This window comes from Cetorhinus maximus, chromosome 1, assembly GCF_964194155.1.
Source record: "Cetorhinus maximus chromosome 1, sCetMax3.hap1.1, whole genome shotgun sequence".
In the NCBI taxonomy this organism is placed as follows: domain Eukaryota; kingdom Metazoa; phylum Chordata; class Chondrichthyes; order Lamniformes; family Cetorhinidae; genus Cetorhinus; species Cetorhinus maximus.
This window is the reverse complement of record NC_135879.1, coordinates 88,103,615-88,130,265: the sequence shown is the minus strand read 5'-3', so window position 1 is coordinate 88,130,265 and position 26,651 is coordinate 88,103,615. Positions and strand designations below refer to the sequence as shown.

Sequence of the window (26,651 nt, the reverse complement as noted above, 5' to 3'; positions counted from 1 at the left end):
CGAGCAGGAGGGTTGGCGTGTGGGACAGGCAGTTCCAAAATAGTGCTGGTTGGGCCACATGCCGCTATGTCACACCCAGTGTGAAATGACATTAATGTGAATCCACAATGCTAAATGCAAATACTGTCCCCATTAAAAACTTATGTTAAATCGAGGCAACTTAAAGTGAGGACTTGCTGCATTCTGAATTTTGGATGAATGTGAATAGAAATTTCAAAGGTAATTCTCTTAATTGTACTGTTATTTAAAGCAAAACTCCAGCCACCTAACCCCAACTGGGAATGTTACATATTGGCATTGGGAAGGAGGGAGAGAGAAAGTAAGGCTTGATGTTGCCAATATATATCATAAAATATCTAAGTACACCCAAAAGTTTTTCATGACCTTACCGACAAGTTGTGGAATAATACTTAGCCTGTAATTTTTTTGTTATAATGTAGATATGAAGTAAATTAAACTGGACTAAAACGCAACACCATATAACATGCAATGGAATGTGATTGCTGACTGTGGGCCAGCTAAAAAATGATGCACTGCCTTGTGTTGACACAGAGCTGTTTCTGCAGCATCTAATACCATGGATCATTGAAGAGAGACTGCTGTTGCAAGGATCTTTAATCACATTCCTCTCCTGCTTATACACAGACGTGGATAAAGCTGAAAGCCTGAGTGTCATTTAGCGGATCAGTTTCTCAGGAATAACTGGATTTTCTGGAGGTTTACTTTGAATTTGTCTCAGCTTATTTGATTTCAAAACCATGAGTTGATTAACATTACAAAGGACAAATGTTGAAACCTCATGACAGTTTATGCAAATCTCTTCAGCTATCACATAATTAAAAATTGTTAACCAGCCACTGCGTTGTGAAAACTCTCATAAAAATTGCTGGCTGGATGAAAGTCCAGTAATAGTTTAATTAACTTTGCTCGATGTTAATCAGATAAACATTGAGATTTATGGCAACATTTGGAAGACTTCATTAGACAAACATTGTTTTGATTTTTGGCATTTGGTGCAGCATCCTCCCAGGATACACTTTCCTCAAAGCTGGAGCTGTGAACCACTGTTGCTGGGACAGCTGCTCCCATATGTGTGGCTGTTTGAAGTTCATTTTGGGAACTTTTGTAAAGAGAGGATAAGGATTCCTTTTATAAGCCCTAATAACAAATGTGTTTTTTCATTTGCAACATATTAGGCTCTTTCGGTTTGGTTTGAAATCGAACAGCAAAGTCAAGGGTGCAACAGTGGATGGGTTTAATTATGAAATGTCCTAAAAAACAAGTTATGAAAATTGCGCTGTTTTCTCTCGCGCTCTCTCTCTCTCTACCATTTTACTTCACTATGTTTCTCATTTATGCCTTGCTTTACTTGCAGTCTTAGTATATTCATCAAAGTAAAGCTTTTTCTAACTTCTTTCAACTTTTCACTTTTTAATTCCCTCCTTTTTTGAAGGTTGTGATTCTTGTTGGGGTGTCAGCAGCCCTCCAATGACTCACCCAAACTGACCATCGCTTGCAGCAGGTGGAGACTCTCCCCCTGCTCTGCTGGGGATGATAAAGTTGGGCCCTGCACGAGAAGACATTTGCTGACACTACACAAGCAGTTATACACAGCATTAGAAGTTGTGCAAAGAAATTTCAACGCTATTGATGAAAGTGTGGATGAATTCTCAATCAGCTGGTGTGGTGTCATTTCCCATAATATCCCCACTCTGTGGTTTCCCCTGGAGAATGGGGTCACCTCCAGAGAGACTGAGCCGGGCCCTCATGACAAGAATCCATGTTTGCATACTTTGCAACTTTGGTGGAAGCTCAAATGGCTGCCAGGCAGATTCAAGACTTCACCACAGAGAGACCGGTGGGCAGAACAGATAGGGACCTCGAAGGAGCCACTCATCTTCTGCAGTTCTGCTTACCCACAGATCAGTGGAAGTGCTAAAGCTCATCTCCATGGGAGTGCCCGTGACATCGTGGGAGTAATGTGTATTGGTTTTTCTCAGGATTTCAGCAGATCTTTTTCACCGCTCCTTCCTTCAATGTGCACCATGGTGCTAGGAGGTCACCTGGGACAGACAATCCGGATATGAGCCAAGGTGCACGTGGCTGAAACTGGGGCCTCATTGGCCTGGGCAGCGAGAAGTCACCGGCTGTGTGCATCTCAAAAGTCCTGCTGTGAAGAGCAGCCTTTCGCCAGTAAGAGAGTTAATAAATCTTTTTCAAAGAAAAGCGCTATGCTTGGGCATGGTGGGGTTATGCAGGATTGTCATTAGCCATGTTTAGAGGGTGTACCCCTCATCCCTCAGCAAACAGCCCGTCATATTCCTCACAGGGTCAAATGTTGGGGAATGGTATACTGTCCCAGGTTGGATGTATCGTGGCAGATGTGGAAGGTGTGGACTGAACTGAGGGTTCTTAGGCTTTTGCATTGAGTGAATTTCCCTGATCTTTGTTAATGTGTCTCTCATTTTGTGTTTCTCTCTTTGCAGCCAATCTGTCTGTCTGGATCTCTTTGTTTCAACTCCTCTCCCCCCCACCCCCCCCACCCAACAAACCCTACCCAATATCTATCTATGGTTCTTGTTGTTATGCCTCCTTTTACTTTCTCTTTGCCCATGAGGATGGAAGTTGGGTCAACATCCTATCTAACACCAATGTGGGGCCCAGGGAGTTGAGCTTGCTTTCAGATACAGAAGCTCATTTGAGCAGGTCAGCTTGCTGTTTTCTGCATTGCATTCCATTCCATCTGAAATATGTCCTGTAAGATTGTTTGGAAAAATATTGATAACATAATTTGGAAATGTGTGGAAGTTTCATCACATTTAAACACCCTGAAATAGTTACTGTTGTTCCATATTTTGGAGCCTCTAAATGGTGGGGGGAGGGGAGCACAATTCAGAGCAATTGATTTTCTATTAGCAAGTGATGTTTTGCCACCCTAACATTTGCCCTGACGAATTTAACACAGAATTGGCTATTAACAGTGCCACCTAGAGGCATAACTGGTATTGCAAGTACATGTTGATATTTTTGCTTAAAGTAAGAAATTTCAAATTTTGAGATGTGACAATACCATTAGTGCCTTTAATATATTATGGGGTTTGTAGAATTTGTACATCTTTTGCATCCCTCTTGTTCAAATTTAAGGAAGCAAATTGAAACAGGCTCCTTTGTTTTGTACACTGGGATCTTGTATAACGCAGTCCAGTATAAAGCGGGCCCATTGGGGAGCTCAAAAGTTTTATGTAAAGTTATCATTTCAATAAGTATTTCAGAACATAAATGCATCACAAATGATTTAGAACCAGCCAATCAGATGGCAGCCTCCTGACCAATTAATGCACCAGTTTGCTCTGTATAAATACTAGTTAAAATTGCACTGATACCCACAAAGCAATAATGCGAAATGACATATACTGAATCATGAAAGAGAAAATCTTACACCATCGCTGAGGAGCTGAAAATCATCGCCCAGATCAAGAAAGTTGCTATGCAAGCATCTGTTTCACAGAGAATGGGGATCGCTGAATCAACATCTCACGTGGCTTAGAATAATTGAGAAGGAGATGCATGAAGGTGGACAAGCAAGAAAGCGAGCCTGAAACGCCGTCAACATTCCTCTCCACAAGGCCGTATACATGTGGTCCACCCAGCAGAAAGCCAAGAGCATATGTGTATCTGGGCCTGGTATTCAAGCTCCAGCTAAGATGTTTTGCCACCAAATTAATGGAAATATTAGTGCTCCTGTAGAATGTGGAACCAGCAAAGAATGGTTCACATGATTCAAAAACCGACAGGGCATTTTGCAAGTTACTCTCGGATAACAGCCACCCATGGATGAACCATCTGTAACATTCTGTTTTTTGTTTAGTTTTTGTTTAGGGTGTAGGCGTCATTGCCTAGGCCAGCAGTTATTGCCCATATCTAATTGCCCTTGAGAAGGTAGTGGTGAGCCACCTCCTTTAAACTGCTGTAGTCCATGTGGTGTGGGTACACCTCTAGTGCAGTTAGGGAGTTCCAGGATTTTGGCCCAGTGACAGTAAAGGAACAGCGGTACATTTCCAAGTCAGAATGGTGTGTGGCTTGGAGGGGAACTTGCAGGTTGTGTTATTCCCATGCATCTGCTGCCCTTGTCTTTCAAGGTGGTAGAGGCCATGGGTTTGGAAGGTGCTGTTGAGGAAGCCTTGGTGAGCTGCTGCAGTGCATCTTACAGATGGTACACACTGCCACTGTGCATTGGTAGTGGAGGGAGTGAATGCTTAAGGAATGCCAATCAAGTGGGCTGTTTTGTCCTGGATGGTGTCAAACTTCTTGGGTGTGGTTGGACTCATCCATGCAAGTGGAGAGCATTCCATCACACTCTTGACTTGTGCCTTGAAGATAGTGGACAGGTTTTGGGGAGTCAGGAGGTGAGTTACTCACTGCAAAATTTCCAGCCCTGACCTGCTCTTGTAACTTCAGTGTTTAGCCCAGTTCAGTTTCTGGTCAATGGTAACCCCCAGAATGTTGATAGTGGGGGATTCGGTGATGATAATGCCATTGAATGCCAAGGGAAGATGGTTAGATTCTTTCTTGTTAGAGATGGTCATTGCCTGGCACTTGTGTGGGGTGAATGTAACTTCACAGAATTGCAGAATTGTTATGGTGTAGAAGGAGGCCATTCAGCCCATTGTATCTGCTCTCTGAGCATTTTAACTTGGTGCCAATCTCCTGCCTTTTCCCCGTAACCCTGCACATTGTTTCAGCCCAAGCCTGAATGTTGTTGGGGTCTTACTGCACATGGACATGGATTACTTCAGTATCTGAGGAGTCGCAAATGGTGCTGAACATAGTGCAATCATCAGTAAACATTCCCATTTCTGATCTTATGATGGTGGGAAGATCATTGATGAAGCAGTTGAAGATGTTTGGGCTTAGGACACTACCTTGATGAACTCCTGTAGCAATGTCCTTGGACTAAGATGATTGACATCCAACAACCACAACCATCTTCCTTTGTGCCAGGTATGATTCTAACCAGTGGAGATTTTTCCCCTGGATACCTGTTGTCTCCAGTTTTGCTAGGGCTCCTGAATGCCACACTCGGTTAAATGCTGCCTTGATGTCAAGGGTAGTCACTCTCACCTCACCCCTTGAGTCCAGTTCTTTTGTCCATGTTTAGCCCAAGGATGTAATGAGGTCAGGAGCTGAGTAGCCCTGAGAGAACCCAAAATGAACTTCAGTGAGCAGATTATTACTAAGCAAGTGCTGCTTGATAGCACTGTTGGTGACTCCTTCCATCATTTTGCTAATGATCGAGAATAGACTGATGGGGCAGTAATTGGTCAGGTTGGATTTGCCTTGCTTTTTGGACAATTTTCCACATTGCCAGGTAGATGCCAGTATTGTAGCTGTACTGGAACAGCTTGGCTTGGTATGTAGCTAGTTCTGGAGCACAAGTCTGCAGTACTATTGCCAGAATGTTGTCAGGGCTCATAGCCTTTGCTGTATCCAGTGCCTTCAGCTGTTTTCTTGCTATCACATGGAGTGAATCGAATTGGCTGAAGACTGGCATCTGTGATGCTGGGGACCTCTGGAGGAGACGAGATGAATTATCCACTCGGCACTTCTGGCTGAAGGTGGTTGCAAATGCTTCAGGCTTATCTTTGCACTGATATCTATCTGTTCAATAATGGTCGATTGTACATATGTATTCACATTTCTGTTATCAGAAGAAATAAAACTTTGGCTCACTTTGTTTGCTTTATTATTCTGGCTACTGAATTGTTGCTTTTGAAGCGACTTCATTATAACGTAATCTCACCAATGATGTTGTCCCCATTATAGCAGGGTCCCAGTGTACATCATTGGAGTAGTCTCAAGTGGAATAGATGCCTAGATGTGCCTTGGGAATATAGATCAATTTGCAGATGTACTGTGCCCGTTCCATGGCAAAGAAGGATGCAGTTTTATAGTTTGTTTATTTATTGACTGGTGTGCCAGAATTCTACTGAGTATTTGTTCATGCTAAATGAATAGTCATTCCCTAAAGCTGTGATCCTTATACCACACCAGTACATTGCTGTATGAAAGAGCCATTGCAGATAGCTAGAACTTTAAAATGTGAGTGACCTTTACTTCTGCTGTTGACACTGCCTGATCACCACTTATTCTTCTCTTGATAGTGCAGAAGGGAATACAAGCTCACTCTATGGAAAATCTCAGGTGTAAACCCAAAAGATTGTCAGCTGAGTATAATAATGAAAATAACATAGTTTGCTAAATTTAGACAGTAGTTGTGTATAATGGCATTTTTTTCCTCTGGTTGAAAATTATTAGTGTTGGGAACAGATTTTTTTACTTCCTTCTATATTGTGGTGATAAACATTTCACATTCTTGCTAGTTTTATATCAGCTATCACTTCATTAGTTTTTCCTGGTTTCAAAACAGTTTGGAGACATTGAAATCCCCCACTATCAACATCTTCGGGGTTACCATTGACTAGAAACTGAACTGGACTAGCCATATAAATACTGCGGCTACAAGAGCAGGTCAGAGGCTAGGAGTCCAACGGCGAGTAACTCCCCTCCTGACTCCCCAAAGCCTGTCCGCCATCTACAAGGTACAAGTCAGGAGTATGATGGAGTACTCCCCACTTGCTTGGATGAGCACAGCTCCCACAATACTCAAGAAGCTTGACACCGTCCATGTCAAAGCAGCCCGCTTGAATGGCACCACGTCCACAAACATTCACTCCCTCTACCACCGACGCACAGTAGCAGCAGTGTGTACCATCTACAAGATGTGCTGCAGAAATTAACCAAAGCTCCTTCCAAACCCCTGACCACGACCATCTAGAAGGACAAGGGCAGCAGATAGATGGGAACACCACCACATGGAAATTCTCTTTCAAGTCATTCACCATCCTGACTTGGGAATATATCGCCGTTCCTTCACTGTCACTGGGTCAGAATCCTGGAACTCCCTTCCTAATAGCACTGTGGGTATATCTACACCACATAGACTGCAGTGGTTCAAGAAGACAGCTCACCTTCTCAAGGGCAACAAGAGATGGACAATAAATGCTGGCCCAACCAGTGAAGCCCACATCCCATGAATGAATAAAGAAAAAAAATAACAATTCTATGGAGTTAATTTCCAAAGGGAATAGAGATCCAGCAGCCATGTTTTAATGGTCTTTGCTTGTCTCCTTTTTTATCCTCTAGAGACCTGAAAGGTATTGCGTTCAAAGTAAGACAATTATAGAGCCCTCTAATCTCATGGATAAACCTTAATTGGCCTTGTTTAATAAATATATTAATTTTGAAATAAAATCAGTAGTGTATGTTTCACTGAATCCACTGGTGTTAGTTTGTGCTTGCGAAGGTTGGTATTTTTGATGGATACATACTGCAGCACTAGCAGTGTTGACCCTTCTTTTCCATCCAATCTTAAAGGAAGCAACGTGTGATTTTTGTTGTTTGGGTAGGGGGGGTGCGGGAACCAGATATAAGAACCTCACTTCCATCGTGTTTAGCATGTTAAAAAAAGATCCACAGAGTGGCTTGTGGTTTAGATTCAGTCATGATACTTGCATGATTGCATTTGTGAATGTAGCCTTGAATTGAACATTTGAAATGGATTTAGGTTTTCAGACCTTTGAGTATCCTGTCAGCTTTAAAAACAGTTTGGCAAATAAGTCTGGAAAGCGAACTACATAGAAAAAGTTTGATTTTCACTTGATGCGCTTCTTACTATTGACTTCCATCTGATTTACAAGTGAGAAGGAGAGTGTTTTGAAGAAAGAGAATGCTAAATATGTATTTATAGATGAACATTAAATAATTTATCATTCAGCTCTTGTTTGTGATCCAGTGCCCAACATCTTAATATTTTTTGATTAATGGTTAGAAACCAAAATATGCTGTATGTTTTTCTGGGAAAAAATAAATGTCCACGCTTTTGCTATATATGTATATATATATATATAAAAATAGAAGATCTTGGGTGGAGACTGTGATTTGCCTGCAGCATGTCACTGAACAGGCTGATTGTACTAGCATAGAGACAATCCCCTTAAGCAACATCACCTCAGTGTATTTGCTCCATTGTCCAGCTGCTGAAGTTTGTGAACACGTATGACTGGAATATTTGCAAAATGGACCCTTTTTAAAAAAAAAAAGTCCTTTGTAAGCACTTTGTATTAGATCTAATCACTCTCTGCATAAAAGTCTTAATTTGCACAACTGTTGCTGAAAATCCAGTGTAAACATAACCCATTCCTGAATATTTAATTCCTGTAATAATTCATCAAACTATTGTGTTATGCATGTTATGGTTTCAAATTATTTTGGGCAAAGTCAGAGCCATGGATGTGGTTTAAATATGCAAGTCAGAATTCTCACCAGATAATATTGCTAAGTAATCCTGTTCTCTCCCTATATCAACCTCAGACCGGTTTGAGCCCAGCTAGTGTGAAGCTCTCACTCCCCACAGTTCAAATGATTTTATTGGCGCGTAAGGCAAACAGCTGTGAAATGCAGTAGCTCTGAGCGACATCTAATCAAAGTAACAACTCAACTGGTTTCCCCATTGCTTTTAGGAAGGAGAAAATATCTTCTATTTGGCTGTGGATGACATTGAAACAGACAATGAGTTACTGATTGGTTACCTAGATAGTGAGATGGAGGAAATAGAAGAAGAGGAGGTGGAGGAAGTAATCAGCAAAGATGAAGAAAATTCCAAAGACATGCAGCAATCTGGTGAAAAAGGTACTTGGCCTGAGCTATATTACACAAACCAGCATCAAAATGTCCTACTCTGATCTGCTGTGCTTGATGTGTCATAACCTCCCGGGTTAGATCATTGTTGATTTTCACACTTTTCTTTAATTCAGCAAAATTACTGCTAGAAAATTGGTGATGCTAATTAGTTTGCTTCATGAAGCATATTGTATAAAAGATGGAAAAGACAGGTATTAAGTTTTGGTTAGTTGCATTCTCCTGACCTAATATAGGTCATCGAAATGCTTTGTTACGTATAACCAGTTACCATTTCTGAGACAATCGTCTATAGAGAATCCAGCAACACTGCACAGTTACTTGGAATGAATCATTTACAAATGTGCTGCGCCTACGCTGGGCTTTGAGAATAGTGTCTCACTGTTCTGTAGCTCAGGTCGGGGAGAGCTGCAAGCTGGCCAAAGAGTTCAAGGGAGGATAAAGAGCTCCTCAGCTCCTTTTTTGTGGTAGGCCTCAAATTCAATTGTATTTGACACAGTGAGGCCAATATATAGTTCTGTGCAGCACAAGCATTTGCTTTTGCAAACAAACATACTGCTGGTTGTGTAGGATCTCCCAAATGCACGCATACTCAAATAATTCTGGAGCTGATGGCATTCTAACTATTGATGCCTTTTTTTGGAAATTGAAAGTTAACCTTGCTGAAACAAAGACAGGAACTAGTGAGGGAGCTATGAGTATCATCACACACGCCAGCAGTATTTCATTGTTTTCTATTAAAAAGTTAAGTTGAAGGTCTAATTCCATAATGCAGGACTGTACGAGGTTGGGAAAGATGAGAGAAAAAAACCACAAGTAGTGATTTGGTAATACCACCATTGGATTTTAAAACCTTCAAAAGTAGAAGAGAAAGGAAAAACTGAACGATCTAAGGAATTCCAATCTGAAACCAGAAGTTTGAACTTCTGGCTGAGTTAGAATTGCAGAGTGATAGCTAAGTCTTGATTTTAATGCAGTGAGTTTGTAGATAAAAGGAATAATGTATGGAACTGGAAATTTAGACCAAGACAGAATCAAATTTAAGTCTACTAAACACAAAACAGACTGATTAATTAGAGTGATGTGAGGATGTTATTTTTTTAAAATGGCAATGACTATCACTGACTATATTGCTATGTCAAAGTCCAACCATATATTGTCCCAAATTAATTCTTTCAAGGATGTAACATGAATACAAATATCAATATGGATGTTTGTGTACAGTTCTGAAATATAACATAAATATAGGGATGTTGATAATGCCACAGAGCTTAACTGTCTGCTTTATTTCTTCATAGAAATATTGAGTGATAAAGAAGGCTATGCTTGCCCACAGTGTGAGAGCAGTTTTCAAAGCCAGGACATCTTGGCTGAGCACCTGCAGTCTCTGCATCAAAAACCAAGTGAAGAAAAGGAATTCAAGTGTAGGAATTGTGGCAAGAAGTTCCCTGTTAAACAGGCCTTGCAGAGACAGTAAGTACCATATTAAAAATCAAGGCTTCTGTGAAATTAAAGCAATTTCAAAAATTGCAAAGATATTAGCAAAAACAGTAACTGATGGTAAAATATTTCATAAGCCTTGTGGATTATCCTTGGTGATCTCGGATCTCACCAAAATGAAGTATCATGGGCACTATATCTCGCACTGTTGTATAATCATGTATTAGTCAGCTCGTTGGCCCTTTGTCATTGGGGACACTCATCTGCTTTGGGGAAGTCACCCTCAACTGGACTTTCCTGCTTCTCCTTTTTATGTATCCGACATATTGAACAGGGTGTGATAAATGGGCTGGTCCTGACATTGTTTATACACAACACCTTTATCAAGATATCCCACCAATCCCTGATATCTCGTACTTATTTTTGACCAATTCATATCCCAGGTGTGAGAATCCCCCACTTCCTGTAACAATTTACATGCCCTGAAGCATCCTAATGGCTGATCGAAACCTTTCCATGTTCCTTTCCCAGGTTGAAATTCTGGCACTGTCCCATCATTACATCAGCACTGTACCACCAGTCCTTCCCCTTCAGGTACTACTATCAAAGGCTTTGTCAACTACAATTCTCACAATAGTCTCCATGTTGCAGCCTTTGAGCTGGTAATCCACCTCTCAGATTCCCTTGGTGCCTGATGTAATTGCAAGTTATAGAAGCAAACTATGTACCAAGGTGGTCCGCCTGAGTATGGTTATAATCCTGTTCCCTGGACCCATGGCCTGACAGTGAGACAAGAATCAGTGTAGTATTTACTCTTTCATTGTTTTCAGCTGGTTTAGATGGTACCACTTGGTGCACATTGTGCCTCGTTTCCCCAGGGACTGAAGCAAATAAACTGAAGGACTTACAGTCCACAATTGAGTTTGGCTCTTGCCATTTAGATTCAAAGGCATGCCCCTTTTTACCGTAATTTTAGACCACAAGCATGTCTCCCACTTGGTATTTAAATAGTCGCACCTTTTTGTCAAAGTGTTTTTTAATCTGCTTCTTTCCAAAGCTTTTGTGCCACAAACTGATTAATTTGCTATCGCCTGCTCCAGCTTCTTAGTACCACGTGATCCTCGTAACAGAGGGCACATACATGGCAATGTTCTGATGTTCTCAACAATCTCCCGGTCGTAGCCTGATATAGAGACACCCCAGTTGTTTTGTGTGGAGTCGAATGGATTACCATTAAACACATTGACAGTACATTATCCCACTGAGTGGGGTTCCAGAACATCAACTCAATAAAGCTTTAGCAGCAGTGATTGCGGTGTTAGAATGACAAGGGAAGGTCTCAATCCCCTTGGTGAACTGGTCCACCGTGGCCAGGGCGTAAGTGTGATTCCCTAGGCATGGGAGCAATGAAGTCCATCTGTAAGTGTGTCCAGGATCCCTCAGGTGGTGGGGCACTTTGGAGGAGACCTAGTCCATGTTGAGGGAGGGTTTGTGTTAGAGGCATACCAAACATTATGAGTCTGTGGAATTCACAGTTCTCCTGTCAGGCCACCTGGTGACTTTGAACTTCTGCCAAGTTGTCTCAGCTGTATAATGGCTGCCAATCAATGTGAGTGAAAATGAGTAGCAGTTCCTCCCTTACGTCAACAGAACACAGTCCACTAGGAAGGCACCGGCTGACTTCTGGAACATCATAGATGGGATTGGTATGAAAAATAGGGCCCATCCTGATGGCTGAGGCCCCTGCAGTGGGCTGTAGCAAAGGCTTGTCTTGTTCATGCTACAATATCACCGTTGTATATGGTGAATACTGCCATTGCAGGGTCACCAGGTCAATAAGAGGTACAAGGATGCAGCAGGCTACTGGAACTTTACGTTCATCTATAAATTCAGAGGACCCCTGACAATACCTCCCTTCTTGTGGGTGGGGACTTTACTAATAAAACAAGGCTGGCGGAGGTTCTTTAAAGGTGTCCATAATAATCTGAACTACAACCCTTGGATGAGGGGCTTACCGTTTGTGGTGAAATAGATGTTCTTATTATATAGGGGGAGGGACTGCATTGTGTTGGTGGCATAGGGCCAACAGGCTAAATGTTCAAAACCTGATGGTTTCTGTAACAGCAGTATGAGCGTGGCAGTCTCACTATACTGTGATGAATGATACTTGCCTTTTATGCAGTAATACATGTTCCAGCAACACAACCACAAATCCGGTGTGGGGTGAACCACGCACATGAAATGAGGATCCATTGCTATACATTTCTGGGGCGTCAATGATGGGTTCCATTTGAATGGGGTACGATTCAAAGTTCAATAGGGGCAATTGGCATTTGAGGATCTCCCTCTTATTACAAAAGTTGAGGTAAAAGTATAGTTGGGCATGGTGTGATATTTATGGGTCTCTTTAGCAATGCCAGAGTCCATTTGCTGATCTACTATAAGGAGACCAGCGTGTCCCCTTGTTTCATTAACAGGTTTAGCGGTGAATGGGGAGAGTGTATAATCGGGTGTTGCAAGCCAGTGATGAACGTGAATTGATGCACTACTTAAAACATCGCAAGTAGGTTTCGTTCACATGGGATATAAGCCCTCTTGGCCTGCATGGATCTGTGAGGCATAAGCAATGGGTTATAAGCCGCCTGCTCATTCCTGAATGGCAGGAGAATGGCAGGGATATTCTGGTTGGTCGCAACTACCTCAAGGTGGAAGAGTTGAGTCAGATCCAGAGTAGTCAGGAAAGTTGCTTGCATGACAGCTGTTTAAGCTTGTCTACTATGTCACAATGGAACTCCATCAAGAGAGACGGGATATTGTCAGTCTTTCCCTCCAACAGCTCGTAAGGTGGTTTCATCAACTCTGTAAATTCTGGGATGAAATCGAGGACTGAGTGGAGTGCCGTCTTCGTGACAGGGAGAGGCAGCCACTGTATGACTTCTACCTGTGGCTGTCTAGGACTTTTCCTGCCAGCGAGATAGGTAGCCCTAGAAAAGTGACTCGTTCTTTCAACAACTGAGCTTTGCGCGGGTTAAATTTAAGACCTGCCTGGAGCATTGTGGTTAGCAGTTCATCAAGAAGGGATAAATGTTTGTTTACAGTAGCAATGGCCAAATACAGATGGTACTGAAGCATCCTGTACTGAAGCAAACACTGCGGTTTCAAACTCTCTGAATGCCTGTGCTATGCAATTGTTGAAAATGGGCTGGGCATTATGAAATCCCTGAGGCAATCTTGCCCAAATATAGCTTTGGCCCTCAAAGGTAAATGCAAACTTGTACTGATTTTCCTTTTTAACTGGAATGCTCCAGAATCTGTTTGCAATGTCCAGAGCCAAAAAGATACTTGGATCCAGTCAGTATTTGTGACAAAAGCATTGGCAATTCCCTCACGGCCAGGGACCAGGCTGGTGTTAAGAGTTAAGCTTGTGGTAATTGATGGTTAACCTTCAGCTGCTGAGCATTTTCTTTACAGGCCAAATAGGTGAGTTGCTCGTGAAAGTACCTGGCCTAACAACACCCTGCTGAAGGAGGGTTTGAATAGTGTCCCTGACATAAGGGTAGTGCACTCAAGGGATAGGGTAATGTTCAGCTGGTGTGTGATGGGGACGATTGATGGATTCCTCCCGTCATTACCCGTGGTGAACATTGGCCGGTGTTTGTGTTAATCCCATCATTCTAGTGTTATTGTGGCTTGGAGGATCATAGGGTGAATGTTTCTTAATCGCAAAGCCCGAATGAACATCGGAGGTCTTGTCAGTACCCTTCTCCCTACTAGCTGAGGAAATTGACTGCAAGCAGTTATTGTCATAATCAGTTATAGTTCAGTATTTAATTAATACTTCAATTCCCAAAATTCCCCTTCCATCTGGGGTAGTCATACAAACAGACAGGCCAGGCCTCTCACCAGTAAATGAGAAGCCTGTAGAAGCTGAATTTGTCACGCTTCCATTGAAGCTTGAGTGGCCTAGAGTGTGGGGGCAGGGGATGCAGGGAACAAAGTTTCCTGCTATAACTGCAGTAGAATGGTCTATCTGACTAGTGACCACATGCACCCGCAAAGGGGCCACCACCATGCTACAGCTCCCAGCCCCATCCGAGTTGACCACTGTCACATTGTGGCCTTCGGCCCAATCCAGTTGGAAGGTTAGACCAACTGATTGCCCTAATAACTACAGCGAATGTGATCGGGGAGGAGGCGATCAGGTGTAGCCTATTTGATGCTCTTCCTGGTCGATTCCATTGACGTTAGAACATAAGAACTAGGAGCAGGAGTAGGCAATTCAGCCCCTTGAGCAGTTCCGCCATTCAGTACGATCATGGCTGATCTCATTTCGGCCTCAACTCCAATTTCCCGCCCTCTCCCCATAATCTTTCAACCCATTACTAATTAAAAATCTATTTATCACCTCAAATTTATTCAGCATTCTGGCATCCACTGCACTCTGAGGTAGTGAATTCCACAGATTCGCGACCCTTTGAGAAAAGCAATTCCTCCTCATCTCTGATTTAAATCTACCACCCCTTAGCCTAAAACTATGGCCCCTCATTCTAGAATGCCCCACAAGGGGAAACATCTGCTCCACATCTACTTTGTCTATCCCCTTTAGCATCTTATATACCTCAATTAGATCTCCTCTCATCCTTCTAAACTCTAGTGAGCATAGGCCTAAACTGATCAATCTCTCCTCATAAGACAAGCCCAGCATCCCTGGAATCAATCTAGTGAACCTCCTGTGAACCGCCTACAATGCAACTACATCCTTCCTCAAGTAAGGGGACCAAAACTGTGCACAGTACTCTAGGTGCAGTCTCACCAATGCCTTGTACAGTTGCAACAACACTTCCCTATTTTTATACTCTATTCCTTTAGCAATAAATGGCAAAATTCCATTTGCCTTCCTTATTACCTGCATACCAGCTTTCAGCGATTCATGCACAAGGACACCCAGATCCCTCTGCACTGAAGCATTCTGAAGTTTCTCTCCATTTAAATAATAAGTTACCTTTTTATTCTTCCGACCAAAATGGGTAACCTCACACTTATCCACGTTACACTCCATCTGCCAAATTTTGGTCCGTTCACCTAACCTGTTCATATCCATTTGTAAATTTCTTATTTTTTCATTGCAACTTACTTTCCCACCTATTTTGGTGTCATGTGCAAATTTAGCTATAGTACCTTCTATCCCTGAATCCAAGTCATTAATATAGATTGTAAATAGTTGGAGCCCAAGGACTGAACCCTGTGGCACCCCACTAGTTACAGCTTGCCATTCAGAAAAAGACCCATTTATCCCGACTCTCTGGTTTCTGTTGGTTAGCCAATCCTCTATCCAAGCTAATATATTACCCCTAACTCCCTGTGATCTTAATTAATCAAACACGATTTACTCTTCATAAAACCATGCTGACCTTGATGGATTGCATTTTGACTTTCCAAATGCCCCATTACTACTTCCTTAATAATGGATTCCCGCAATTTCCCAACGGTAGACGTTAAACTAACTGGTCTATAGTTTCCTACTTTCTGCCTCCCCCCTTTTTGAATAAGGGTGTTACGTTAGCATTTTTGCAATCCATTGGAACCTTTCCAGAATCCAGGGAATTTTGGAATATTATAGCCAATGCATCCAATATCTCCGCTGCCACTTCCTTTAAGACCCTGGTATGTAGGCCGTCAGGTCTTGGGGACTTGTCACCGTTGGCCCTAGAGGGCTTCTCCTTCCTGCCACCTTCACCTCGCCAAACCCTATCCCACCTCAATGAGGGGACAGTCGGTAACAGGGTTCTGGAAAGGGGCCAGCGACAGATTATGTTAAAAGACATGGGTTTGGCCGTTACTATCATACGTACCCCACACTGTGACCACTGCACTATAGTGGGAGGGGATCACTTGGCACTTACACCCCACCCTTCAAACCCAAGGATACCGTTTTGGTCCTTCTAGTGGCTACAGCTTTCTTTTGAGATATGGCCTTTGGGGCGTCCGCTCACAGAGTCTTTTACTGCCTCATATGTGCATTGAGCGATTTCAACTATCTCTGACCACAGTAATTCCAAGTGGGTGGTTATATCCGTAACCTTTACCAGTGGTTGGAACTGGGTTAGGAACATGGTTTAAATTTATATATGGTCCCTTCCCTGTGGCCTGTTGCGTGGTTGGTGGGCTCACTCATACCAATCATACAACTGATTGTTGAACAGATGCTGGGTGGGATATTGCATGGAGTATGAAGGGGGTGATGGAGGATGTGGAGGGAGGGCATGAGGGATGATTGGGTAGGAGGTGAGGGTAGGGGGCTCAGCCACAGAACTGGACCCAGCGAATGGAGGCGGACCTTCTAACCTGTCTGCTTTGACATCTGCTAACCTCCATTTCTGCTTCTGGAAGTGGCAACCTCCACTCCAACCCACCCCTGTCACTGCACATGAATATACTGTTGACGAGCACTGCTGGGCAGGAGATGGGATTGAGACGTTGGGAAATGGTCTAACTCCCGATTCCCACCTCAAAGATGAAAATCAGGCCCTTCTGCCCAGGAATATTTAGTACTTAGTCCTGTTATTTTTTGAGCCAGGTCTCTGTTATCGCCACGGCATCACACTCCCATCTGTGCCTGCGGGTCCCCAACCTTATTTATGACACTTTTTGCTTGTACATACATGCAGAGTGAACCTAGTTTAGACTTTATTGCATTCCCTCTTAATCTGACCCCACCTAATACCTTGCTATTTCTTACTCTCATTCTGTCTGTCTCTCCCAATTATTTGTGCAACTTGTGTCTCCTTTCTTTTGCTATATCCCTGCCAAGTTAGCTTAAACCCCTCCAGAAACACAAACAAACCACCCTGTGAGGACATTGGTCCTTATTTGCCTAAGAAGTTGTTTTTCTGTTGCACTGATGTCATGATATCTGTCTTGTGATGCAACAAGAGCAAATTCTTTAGCTCCAATAGTCAAAATATGGCAGAATCACATACAATTAAAATGATCTTATAAATATAACATTTATCCCACATTGCACAAGGTGTTAACAATTAAATAATTGTCAATCTTTTTACAATATTCTTTCATCTCTCAATACATATGTCTGATAGTGTCTCAAACACTTTAAATTAAATGCTGTATGTGTGCTGCAGCCAGCTAAAGGTGATTACAAGGTCACTGTTTTTCAGTTTTGCTTCTATCTCCAATCTAAATCGGTAGAGGAGGACATAAATAAATTCTTTGGGACAGGCAGATCAGATATAGGGTTTTAATAAATTCATCAAAACATTGAAAGTACCCTGAATTTCATGGGAAATTCTTTTTACCACAAGGATCATATGTATGCACAATAACCTATGGATTTTCTCTTGATGTTTGTCTTTCTCTGTTCCCATAAATTAGGAGTGAATTACCCAGTAGTGTAAGTAGATGAAATTATTCTAATCCATCAATTGTAAAAATAAGTGCCGACCACACAGATTAGTGGGAGATAATATTATTGGCACAAAGTCAAATGTAAGAACATTCCTCTCTTTTGGCCTGAGTCAACAAATGTTTGACTCTGAAGTTAGCACCTCCTTTAAAGACCAGATCGTACCAAATGATTATTACTTAGGTGAAGTTTATTATTCCTTAATTATGACAACGATCCAAAATATTTATTTAGTTCCTCAATAGCATAGTGTGAAGCAATGCTTTAAGCAATTAAGACAAATCATCATCGGACTGAAATTCGATAAAGTTGGGAAACCAATGGAACCCCTTCGGAACCTCAGCCCCTATATCTCAGGAGGGCACTTTAACTTTTGGTGATGGTGTAAATCATACTACATTGGCTCAACCACCCATTAAAGTACCTCCTGATTGCTGAAACAAAAATTGGGAAAGGTGTGAGCTAATATACCTTGTTTTATTCTATCGTTTAAAGTCAAAGTTACCCCTACAGAGTTTTTGTGCATCTTTTTATGCTCATATTCAAGAAAATTGACAGGCATTTCAGTGTGGTGAGAATATATCTGGTTGAGGTAAATTGGAATCAAAGATTGGCAGGCAAAAATGTAAAGAGGCGATGGTCCAGGAACAGTTGACATATATTCCTATGAAAGGGAAAGGTAAGGCAACCAAACTCCCTGGATGATGAAAGAAAACAGAAGGAGGATGAGTATGACAGAGGTTGATAATACAAGTGAGAATCAGGCTGAATATAAAAAGTTCAGAAGAGAAGTGAGAAAGGAACTAAGAGAGGCAAAGAGGTATTACAGGGAGAGACTGGCAGCTAACTTAAAAGATGAGTCCAGAAGTCTTCTATAGGCACACAAATAATAAAATGTAGAAAAGACCAAAAATGGAGGGTTGGAGCTGATTAAGGACCCAAAAAGAGATCTACGAACGAGGCAGATGACATGGTTGAAATCCATACCTTCCTTTACCAAGGAAAAGGATGCTGCCAAACTCATAGTGGAAGAGGAGGTATTTGAGGTATGATAGGCTAATAATTGGTGAAGAGGGTGTAATTAGAAAGGCTGGCAGTACTTAAAAGTTGATAGGTCACCAGGACCAGATGGGGTGCATCCGAGTATCTGTGGAAAGTAAGGGTGGAAGTTGTGGAGTTACTGGCACTCTCGGTGTCTGGCCCATTCCTCACTCCTGCACTGTGGCGATCACCTAAGCCATCTTCCACTTTATCGGGAAGTTGAAAATGGACCATGTTCACAGGGAGATGATGTGCAAGCCTTTAGGTAAAGGGGGAAAAATCATGCCCAACAACGCCCTCATCTTGATGGCCGCCTTTGTGTGCAGCTGCATCAAGCTGTGCATAGAGCTCAATACACAAACACCAAGTGTCACTACGTTCTGAGGTTCTACCTGCTCCCGGTGTTGTGAAGGATGGGTCTGGCCACATTGCTGTGGAATGCTCCAAGTAGTTGGACCGTGCCGTACAAACTGTCCCTCGTGGAAAAATTTATGCAGAGAAACACCTTTGACCACAAGTCCATAAGGCAGTTTTTTTAATATTCATTTATAGGATGTGGGCGTCACTGGCTAGGCCAGCTTTTATTGCCTATCCCGAATTGCCCTTGAGAAGGTGGTGGTGAGTTGCCTTCTTGAACCACTACAGTCCATGTGGTGTAGGTATGCGCACAGTGCTGTTAGGAAAGGAGTTCCAGGATTTTGACCCAGTGATAGTGAAGGAATGGCAATATATTTCCAAGTCAAGATGTAGGGTGGCTTGGAAGGGGACTTCTAGGTGGTGATGTTCCCATGTGTCTGTTGCCCTTGTCCTTCTAGATGGTAGCAGTCGTGGGTTTGAACATTGCTGTCTAAGGAGGCTTGGTGAGTTGTTGCAGTGCATCTTGTAAATGGTACACAGCACTGTCACTGTGTATTGGTGGTGGGAGGGAGTGAATTTTTGTGGAATGGGTGCCAATCCAGTGGGCTGCTTTGTCCTGGATGCTGTCAAGCTTCTTCAGTGTTGTTGGAACACGTAACATCCTAGAGGCCCTGCGGGAAAAGGAGATGGTGGATCCTGTCAGATGGTTCCCTGAGCAGACTATTAAAGTCATTTGGCAGAATGCCCCATCGCCAGAACTTTCAAACAAGCACCAAGATGTAGATTAGCTGGTGGTGAGAGGCCCTCCCAGTCAGATCCTTCTTACATGCTTGGAGTCTCACCCCCTCCGCATGTTGCCCTTGAGGTGGCTGTGGCTGGGAAGAGACCGTTGACCACCTCCTTATGGAATGTGCCTTTGCAAAGAAGGACTAGCAAGAGATGCAGTGATTTTTGTTGAGGTTCATCCCGAGCAACTTCATGATTCAGGACTCTGTGCTCTACGGGCTGTTCCCAGGGATGCACACCAAGACAAACATCAACTGCAGCTGGAGGATCATCAAATCGGTGAAAGATGCTCTTTGATCTGCCCGAAACTTTTTGGCCTTCCAGTGTAAAGAGTTGCCCCCAACCGAGTGTTGCAGACTGGCACATTCCAAAGTCCAGCACTATGAGCTGAGAGATGCACTAAAGCTTGGGGCAGACACCACAGAGGTGCAATGGGAAAAAGTTACTCTTGAAAACCTTTTAGTCACAGTGCATAGGGCGGGGTTTAGAATTGTATGGAACCTCTCGGACTCACATTGAATGTATACAGTCCATGTTACTTGCGCCACAATTGTACTGAAGCACCTCCGACTGCAACATGACCTATGTAGATAATTTAAATATCATTGCACTTTCTGTAATGACCATTTGAAATGTTTGTAATGTTCTTTTTATTGTATATAAGCACCTCAGAGTGCAACATGATATATGTAAAAAAAAAAACTTGACTATCATAGCACTTTGTGTGATGGCCATTTTGGAAATGTCTTGTTCATTCAGAGCTTATGAATAAAGTATATTTTTGCAAATAAATATTAATTTTCCAATCCACCTTAGAAAGAGGAGTTGTGTTAGAGGATTGAAGAATTGCAAATGCTCAGAAAAGAGTGTAAAGATAAACGCAGCATCGTGCAAGCCAGTCAGTTTAACCTCGATGGTGAGAAAACTTTTAGAAATGACACAATTAGCTGTCACCTGGACAAGTGGGTCTGGGCAGAGTAGAGAGAGAAACTGTTCACATTGGCGAAAGGATCAAGAACCAGAGGACCCTAATATGGGGTGAATGGCAAAAGAACCAGTGGCGACATGAGGAACACCTTTTGATGCAGCGTGTGGTTAGTATCTGGAATGCACTGCCTGAGAATGTAATGGAGGCAGATTCAATTATGGATTTCAAAAGGGAATTGGATATGCATGTGAAGAGAAAAAAAAGTGCAGGGCAATGGGGAAAGGGCAGGGTAATGGGTTAGCTGATTTTTTCTTGCTGAGAGCTGGCATGGACACAATGGGCCAAATGGTCACCTGTCTTGTAACATTCTGAGGTAGGTAAATTTGTCTGTGCAGTAGTAGTGGATAGTGACAAAGACCTTCTGAAAACAGAAGTGTGGGACTACATTTAAAGCTTGTCTTGGCTCAATGAATTTAGCAGACGGACCACCCTTTTAGACACTGCCATCCTCCTTCAGAGAGCACCAATTTGACTGAACTGATTATTTCTTTCCTAATGATACTGTTTGTAAAGTAAAGCATGTCCCCTGAAGGCATGTGTAACAGATGCTTCTCATTGATCTTAACTACAGTTTAGAATAGCATACCCATTGTAGTTTGGAAAGTAAAGTTTTTCTCTTGTTAATGGTGAGCAATGATACAGGGATGATCCCTAGAATTTGAGAGTCTTTAACCTTGGATAAACCGTAGCTAATTTTACCTGATAAGTTAATCATTGAACTCATCTTCATTGCAGGGTTTCTTCTTAAAACTCTTATTTATCCATCTCAAAGGAGTAATACATTATAGTGACATAAGGCATGAGATGCTCTTGACGGGCTGAATCTTACCATAGGCTTTGGGAACCCGATGTTGGGACTAAATAAGGGTCCTGAGCCCACACTTGCTGGCAGTGGTATTGTCTCTGGAGGCTGCCTCCTAATTAGAGGTTCAGTCAGAGGACTGGCAATTCTGAAGCCTTGGCGCCCCCAATGGGAGAGGTGGGCGCTGCTAAGGTAGCTAGGAGACCCTGGAGAGTTAAGCATTATTTAAATTTCTGGATGGCCAAGGTCAAAAGGCCCTCATGATCTGAAGAGAAGCTGGTTGCCTCCGTGTGCACTGCGGGCGCTGCCTGCAGCTAGCTTAATTACCCCCTAACAGGGGACTTAATTATGCAAATTGGCTGCTTGCCTCCTTAGAGTGGTCAGCCGATCCATCTTGCAGCCCATCGCTGTGAAACCTCCCTGGCAGCAGGATATCAATGGGGAGCCGTCTTGATGCAGTCTCTCGCTATTTTACTGGCACCCACGCCTCTGTTGCTGCCAACTGGTGGCTGGTAAACTTTAGGCCAATGTGCTACAGTTCCAAAAGAAGCCTGTATGGCAGTACAGGAACAGCTTCATTCACTGACTTCTGGTTAACTTTTTAGTGGTGGATCATAATTGGTGGAAGCATTAAAAAACCATTCAAAACTGAGGGCTGAATTTTAATTTCCTAAACCAGTGGGCTGGGGAACTAATCCTCTAGCAAAAATCAGGGTTTTTTAATATTCATTCTTGGGATGCTAGTGTCATAGGGAAGGCCATCATTTATTGCCCATCCCTAATTATCCTAGAGCAGTTGATGGTGAGTCACCTACAACTGAGTGCCTTGCTAGGCCATTTCAATGGCTACTTAAGAGTCAACCACATTGTAGGCCAAACAAAGTAAGGAAGGCAGATTTCCTTTCTTAAAGGTCCCGAGTGAACCAGATCGTTTTTTTTATGACAATCTGAAAGTTTCATGATAATTAATGAGACTGGTGTTTTATTCCAGGCATATCAATTAATTGAATTGAAGTTCTTCCAGTTGGTTTGGTTGGATTTAAACTTGTACATCCCCAGAGCCTCTGGAATACTAGTCCAGTAACGTTACCACTATGCTACTGTTGGTCATTTATAATGAAACTGTTTGCCTTCATTTTAACAGCCATTCTATTTTTAACTGAAGTCCGTGGGTTTATCAGGTCTTGTAAAACTCGGTATCTTATGTTATGACTGGGTGAGGAGGAGTGAGTTTGCTTACTTTCAATTCAGCCCCCTCGGGTGGTTGCAACAAAGGTTTTAAAACTTCCTTGCCCTATAAATGCCTTTTCCAATCCAAGTGTATTTATTTGTCAATAAGGAGCCAGTTTAACCAGTTTTTTCTCGAGTCAAAGAAAGAGTGAGTTTATTAGTTACTAAATCTAAGAAATGATAATAAAGATGCGATAACACACACGTGCAGACATTAGAAGTAAGAAAGTTAGAGTCCAATAAAAGTTAAAAGAATATACATCATAGTCCTTTGCTTGTCTTTGAGGCATAGGTTGTAGAACGTTGTGGCCGTTTGAAGTTAGGTGGTTTATTGTAGAATTCTGGAGTTGACATTGTTCAGGCCTGCACTTTGTTGAAGGCACCCTTTTAGTTTCCAGAGAGAGCTTTCCTGCTCTTTTCCAGCACTGTTTTAAATGACTGTTTCCCCTCCTGCTTGTTCTTTCTCCTGCTTGGCAGGACAGGTTTTTAAAACTCTTCTCTGTATATTCCCAGAACGGAATTTGACTGGCATGCCTTGCATTCATTGTTGTAGACCATGTAATCCCATTTTTGATCTTTTCATCTCCGAACATTTCACACATTTCAAGATATATATCAACAGGAGATGAGGTTTATTTCATCTTCCAAAGGGATAGTATCAGGAATTCCTGATGGGTACCTGATTAAAGTCTAGCACTTCGCATCTTTAATGCTTTCCTTTCAAGAGTATCCCTGTTTGAAGTGGACATTGACACCCCCTCAGATGTGAAATTTCATGTAACAGGTCTGTAGTGTAATTCATGTAGGCTTTTCAGAGAAATGGCCAACTTATAGTATCAGCCATAGGTGATCATGGCAGCCGATTTTTGACCAGTATCTTTTCTTGTTTTTTTTTAAACAGTTCAATATGTAGCTAGTTGGTGAAATTGTAGGTAGCTTTCACTCAGTGTTACAATCCCAGCTGATCTTAAGACTGGACATATCGGATCCCAGAGTGAAATCTAGCTTGATAGATCCTAACTTTTTTTTTAGAAACCATGGAGGAAAGTCAGTGAACAAATTCACAGGAATCTGCTGTTGAACTTTTGATGCCACAAATAAAACATTTATTAAACAAGAAAAGTGAACAATATTACAGCAGACGTAAAGGTTGGAAAGATCTCAAAACCAACACAAGAAAATGATTCAAATCACACTATTTCTTTACCCCAGCATGTCTTTACAAACACATACAAATTCAGACAGATAAACAATTTACAATAACTATCTTATACTCTAACATTCAGGTTAAGTATGAGCTACATGCTCATAGGCTCATAGACGTTTATGGCACAGAAAGAGGCCATTCAGCCCATCGTGTCCGCGCCGGTCAACAAAGATCTGACTACACTAATCCCATTTTTTAGAGCTTGGCCCATTGCCCTGGAGGCTATGTCAATGCAAGTGAATATCTAAATACTTCTTAAATGTTATGAGAGTTTCTGACTCAACCACCCTTTCAGGCAATGAGTTCCAGACTCCCACCACCCTCTGGCTGAAAATAAATCTCCTCAACCCCCCTCTTAGCCTTCCACCTTAAATCTATGCCCCTTGGTCACTGACCCCTCTACTAATGGAAAAGGTGTCTTCCTATTCACCCGATCAATGTCCCTGATAAACTTATACACCTCTATCAGGATCAGGTCCCCTCTCAACCTTCGTTGCTCCAAGGAAAAGAACCCCAGCCTGTCCAATCTTTCCTCATAGCTCAGACCCTCCAGTCTAGGCAGCATTCTGGTAAATCTCCTCCGTACTCTCTCCTGTGCAATCACATCCTTCCTATAATGTGGTAACCAGAACTGCACACAGAACTCCGGCTGTAGCCTAGCCAGTGTTTTATACAGTTCCAGCATAACCTCCCTGCTCTTGTATTTTATGCCTTGGCGAATAAAGGCAAGTATCCCATATGCCTTAACCACCTTATCTACCTGCCCCGCTTCCTTCAGGAATCTGTGGATATGCACGCCAAGGCCCCTCTGATCTTCAGTACTTTCCAGGGCCCCACCATTCATAGTGTAATCCCTTGCCTTGTTAGCCCTCCCCAAGTGCATTACTTCACACTTTTCCAGGTTTAATTCAATTTGCCACTGCTCTGCCCACCTGACCAGTCCATTGATATTCTCCTGCAGTTTACGGCTATCCTCCTCACTATTTACCACCCTACCAATTTTCATGTTATCCGTGAACTTTTTGATCATACCCCCTACATTTAAGTCTAAATCATTTATGTACACCACAAACAGCCAGGGCCCTAGCACTGAGCCCTGCGGAACCCCACTGGAAACAGACTTCCAGTCACAGAAACATCCCTCTACCATCACCCTCTGCTTCCTGCCTTTCAGCCAATTTTGGATCCAATGTGCCACATTGCCTCGGTCCCAATGGGCTCTTACTTTCTTGAGCATTCTGCCATGAGGGACCTTATCAAAGACCTTGCTAAAGCCCATATAGACCACATTAAATGAATTACCCTCATCAATATTCCTAGTTACCTCCTCAAAAAATTTGATCAAATTTGTCAAGCACGACCTTCGCTGAACAAATCCATGCTGCCTATCCCTGATTAACACGTGTCTCTCCAAGTGCAGATATAGTCTGTCCCTCATAATTCTTTCTAGTAACTTCCCCACCACCAAGATGAGGCTGACTGGCTTGTAATTTCCTGGTGTATCCTTTCATTCCTGCAGTGCATGTTATAGATGGTACACACTTCTACTGTGCGTCGGTGGTGGAGGGAGTGAATGTTTGTGGATGTGGTGCCAATCAAGTGGACTGCTTTGTCCTGGATGGTGTCCAGCTTCTTGAGTGTTGTAGGAGCTGCCCTCATTTAGGCAAGTGGGGAGTATACCATCAAGCTCGTGACTTGTGCCTTGTAGATGGTGGGCAGGTTTTGGGGAGTCATGAGGTGAGTTATTCATCGCATGATTCCTAGCCTCTAACCTGCTTTGTAGCCACAGTATTTCTATGGCTAGTCCAGTTCAGTTTCTGGTCAATGGTAACCCCCAGGATGTTGATAGTGGGGGATTCAGTGATGGTACTGCTATTGAACATCAAGAGGTGATGGTTGGATTCTTTCTTGTTGGAGATGGTTATTGCCTGACACTTGTGTGGCGCAAGTGTTACATGCCACTTGTCAGCCCAAGCCTGGAAGTTGTCCAGGTCTTGCTGCATTTGGACATGGACTGCGTCAGTATCAGAGGAGTCGCGAATGGTGCTGAACATTGTGCAATCATCAGCGAACATCGCCACTTCTGACCTTTATGATGGAAGGAAGGTCATTGATGAAGCAGCTGAAGATGGTTGGGCCGAGGATACTACCCTGAGGAACTCTTGCAGTGATATCCTGGAGCTGAGATGACTGACCTCTAACAACCACAACCACCTTCCTTTGTGCTAGGTATGACTCTAACCAGCAGGGAGTTTTACCCCTGATTCCCATTGACTCCAGTTTTGCTAGGGCTCCTTGATGCCACACTCGGTCAAATGTGGCCTTGATGTCAAGGGCAGTCACTCTCACCTCACTTTGGGAGTTCAGCTCTTTTGTCCATGTTTGAACCAAGGCTGTAATGAGGTCAGGAGCTGAGTGGCCCTGGCGGAACCCAAACTGGGCATCAGTAAGCAGGTTATTGCTAAGCAAGTGCCGCTTGATAGCACAGTTGATGACCCCTTCCATTTCTTTACTGATGATGGAGAGTAGGCTGATAGGGCAGTAATTGGCCAGGTTGGATTTGTCCTGCATTTTATGTACAGGACATACCTGGGCAATTTTCCATATAGCTGGGTAGATGCCA

At 42.8% G+C, this 26,651-nt stretch overlaps 1 protein-coding gene across 5 annotated transcripts in view; it reads left to right on the top strand.

Moving 5' to 3' along the window:
- The window catches only part of prdm5 (PR domain containing 5), a 368,385-nt gene that overhangs the window by 50,923 nt on the left and 290,811 nt on the right, over positions 1–26,651 (top strand). For 4 of the 5 annotated variants that reach the window (XM_078543358.1, XM_078543346.1, XM_078543337.1 and 1 more), the window contains 2 exons: positions 8,580–8,748; positions 10,056–10,230. In XM_078543358.1, coding sequence (XP_078399484.1) covers positions 8,661–8,748; positions 10,056–10,230 — 263 coding nt within the window. In that variant the 5' untranslated portion in view covers positions 8,580–8,660. Of the gene's footprint in view, positions 1–2,617; positions 2,707–8,579; positions 8,749–10,055; positions 10,231–26,651 lie in introns of those variants that run through there. The other variant, XM_078543376.1, reaches the window with a different exon arrangement.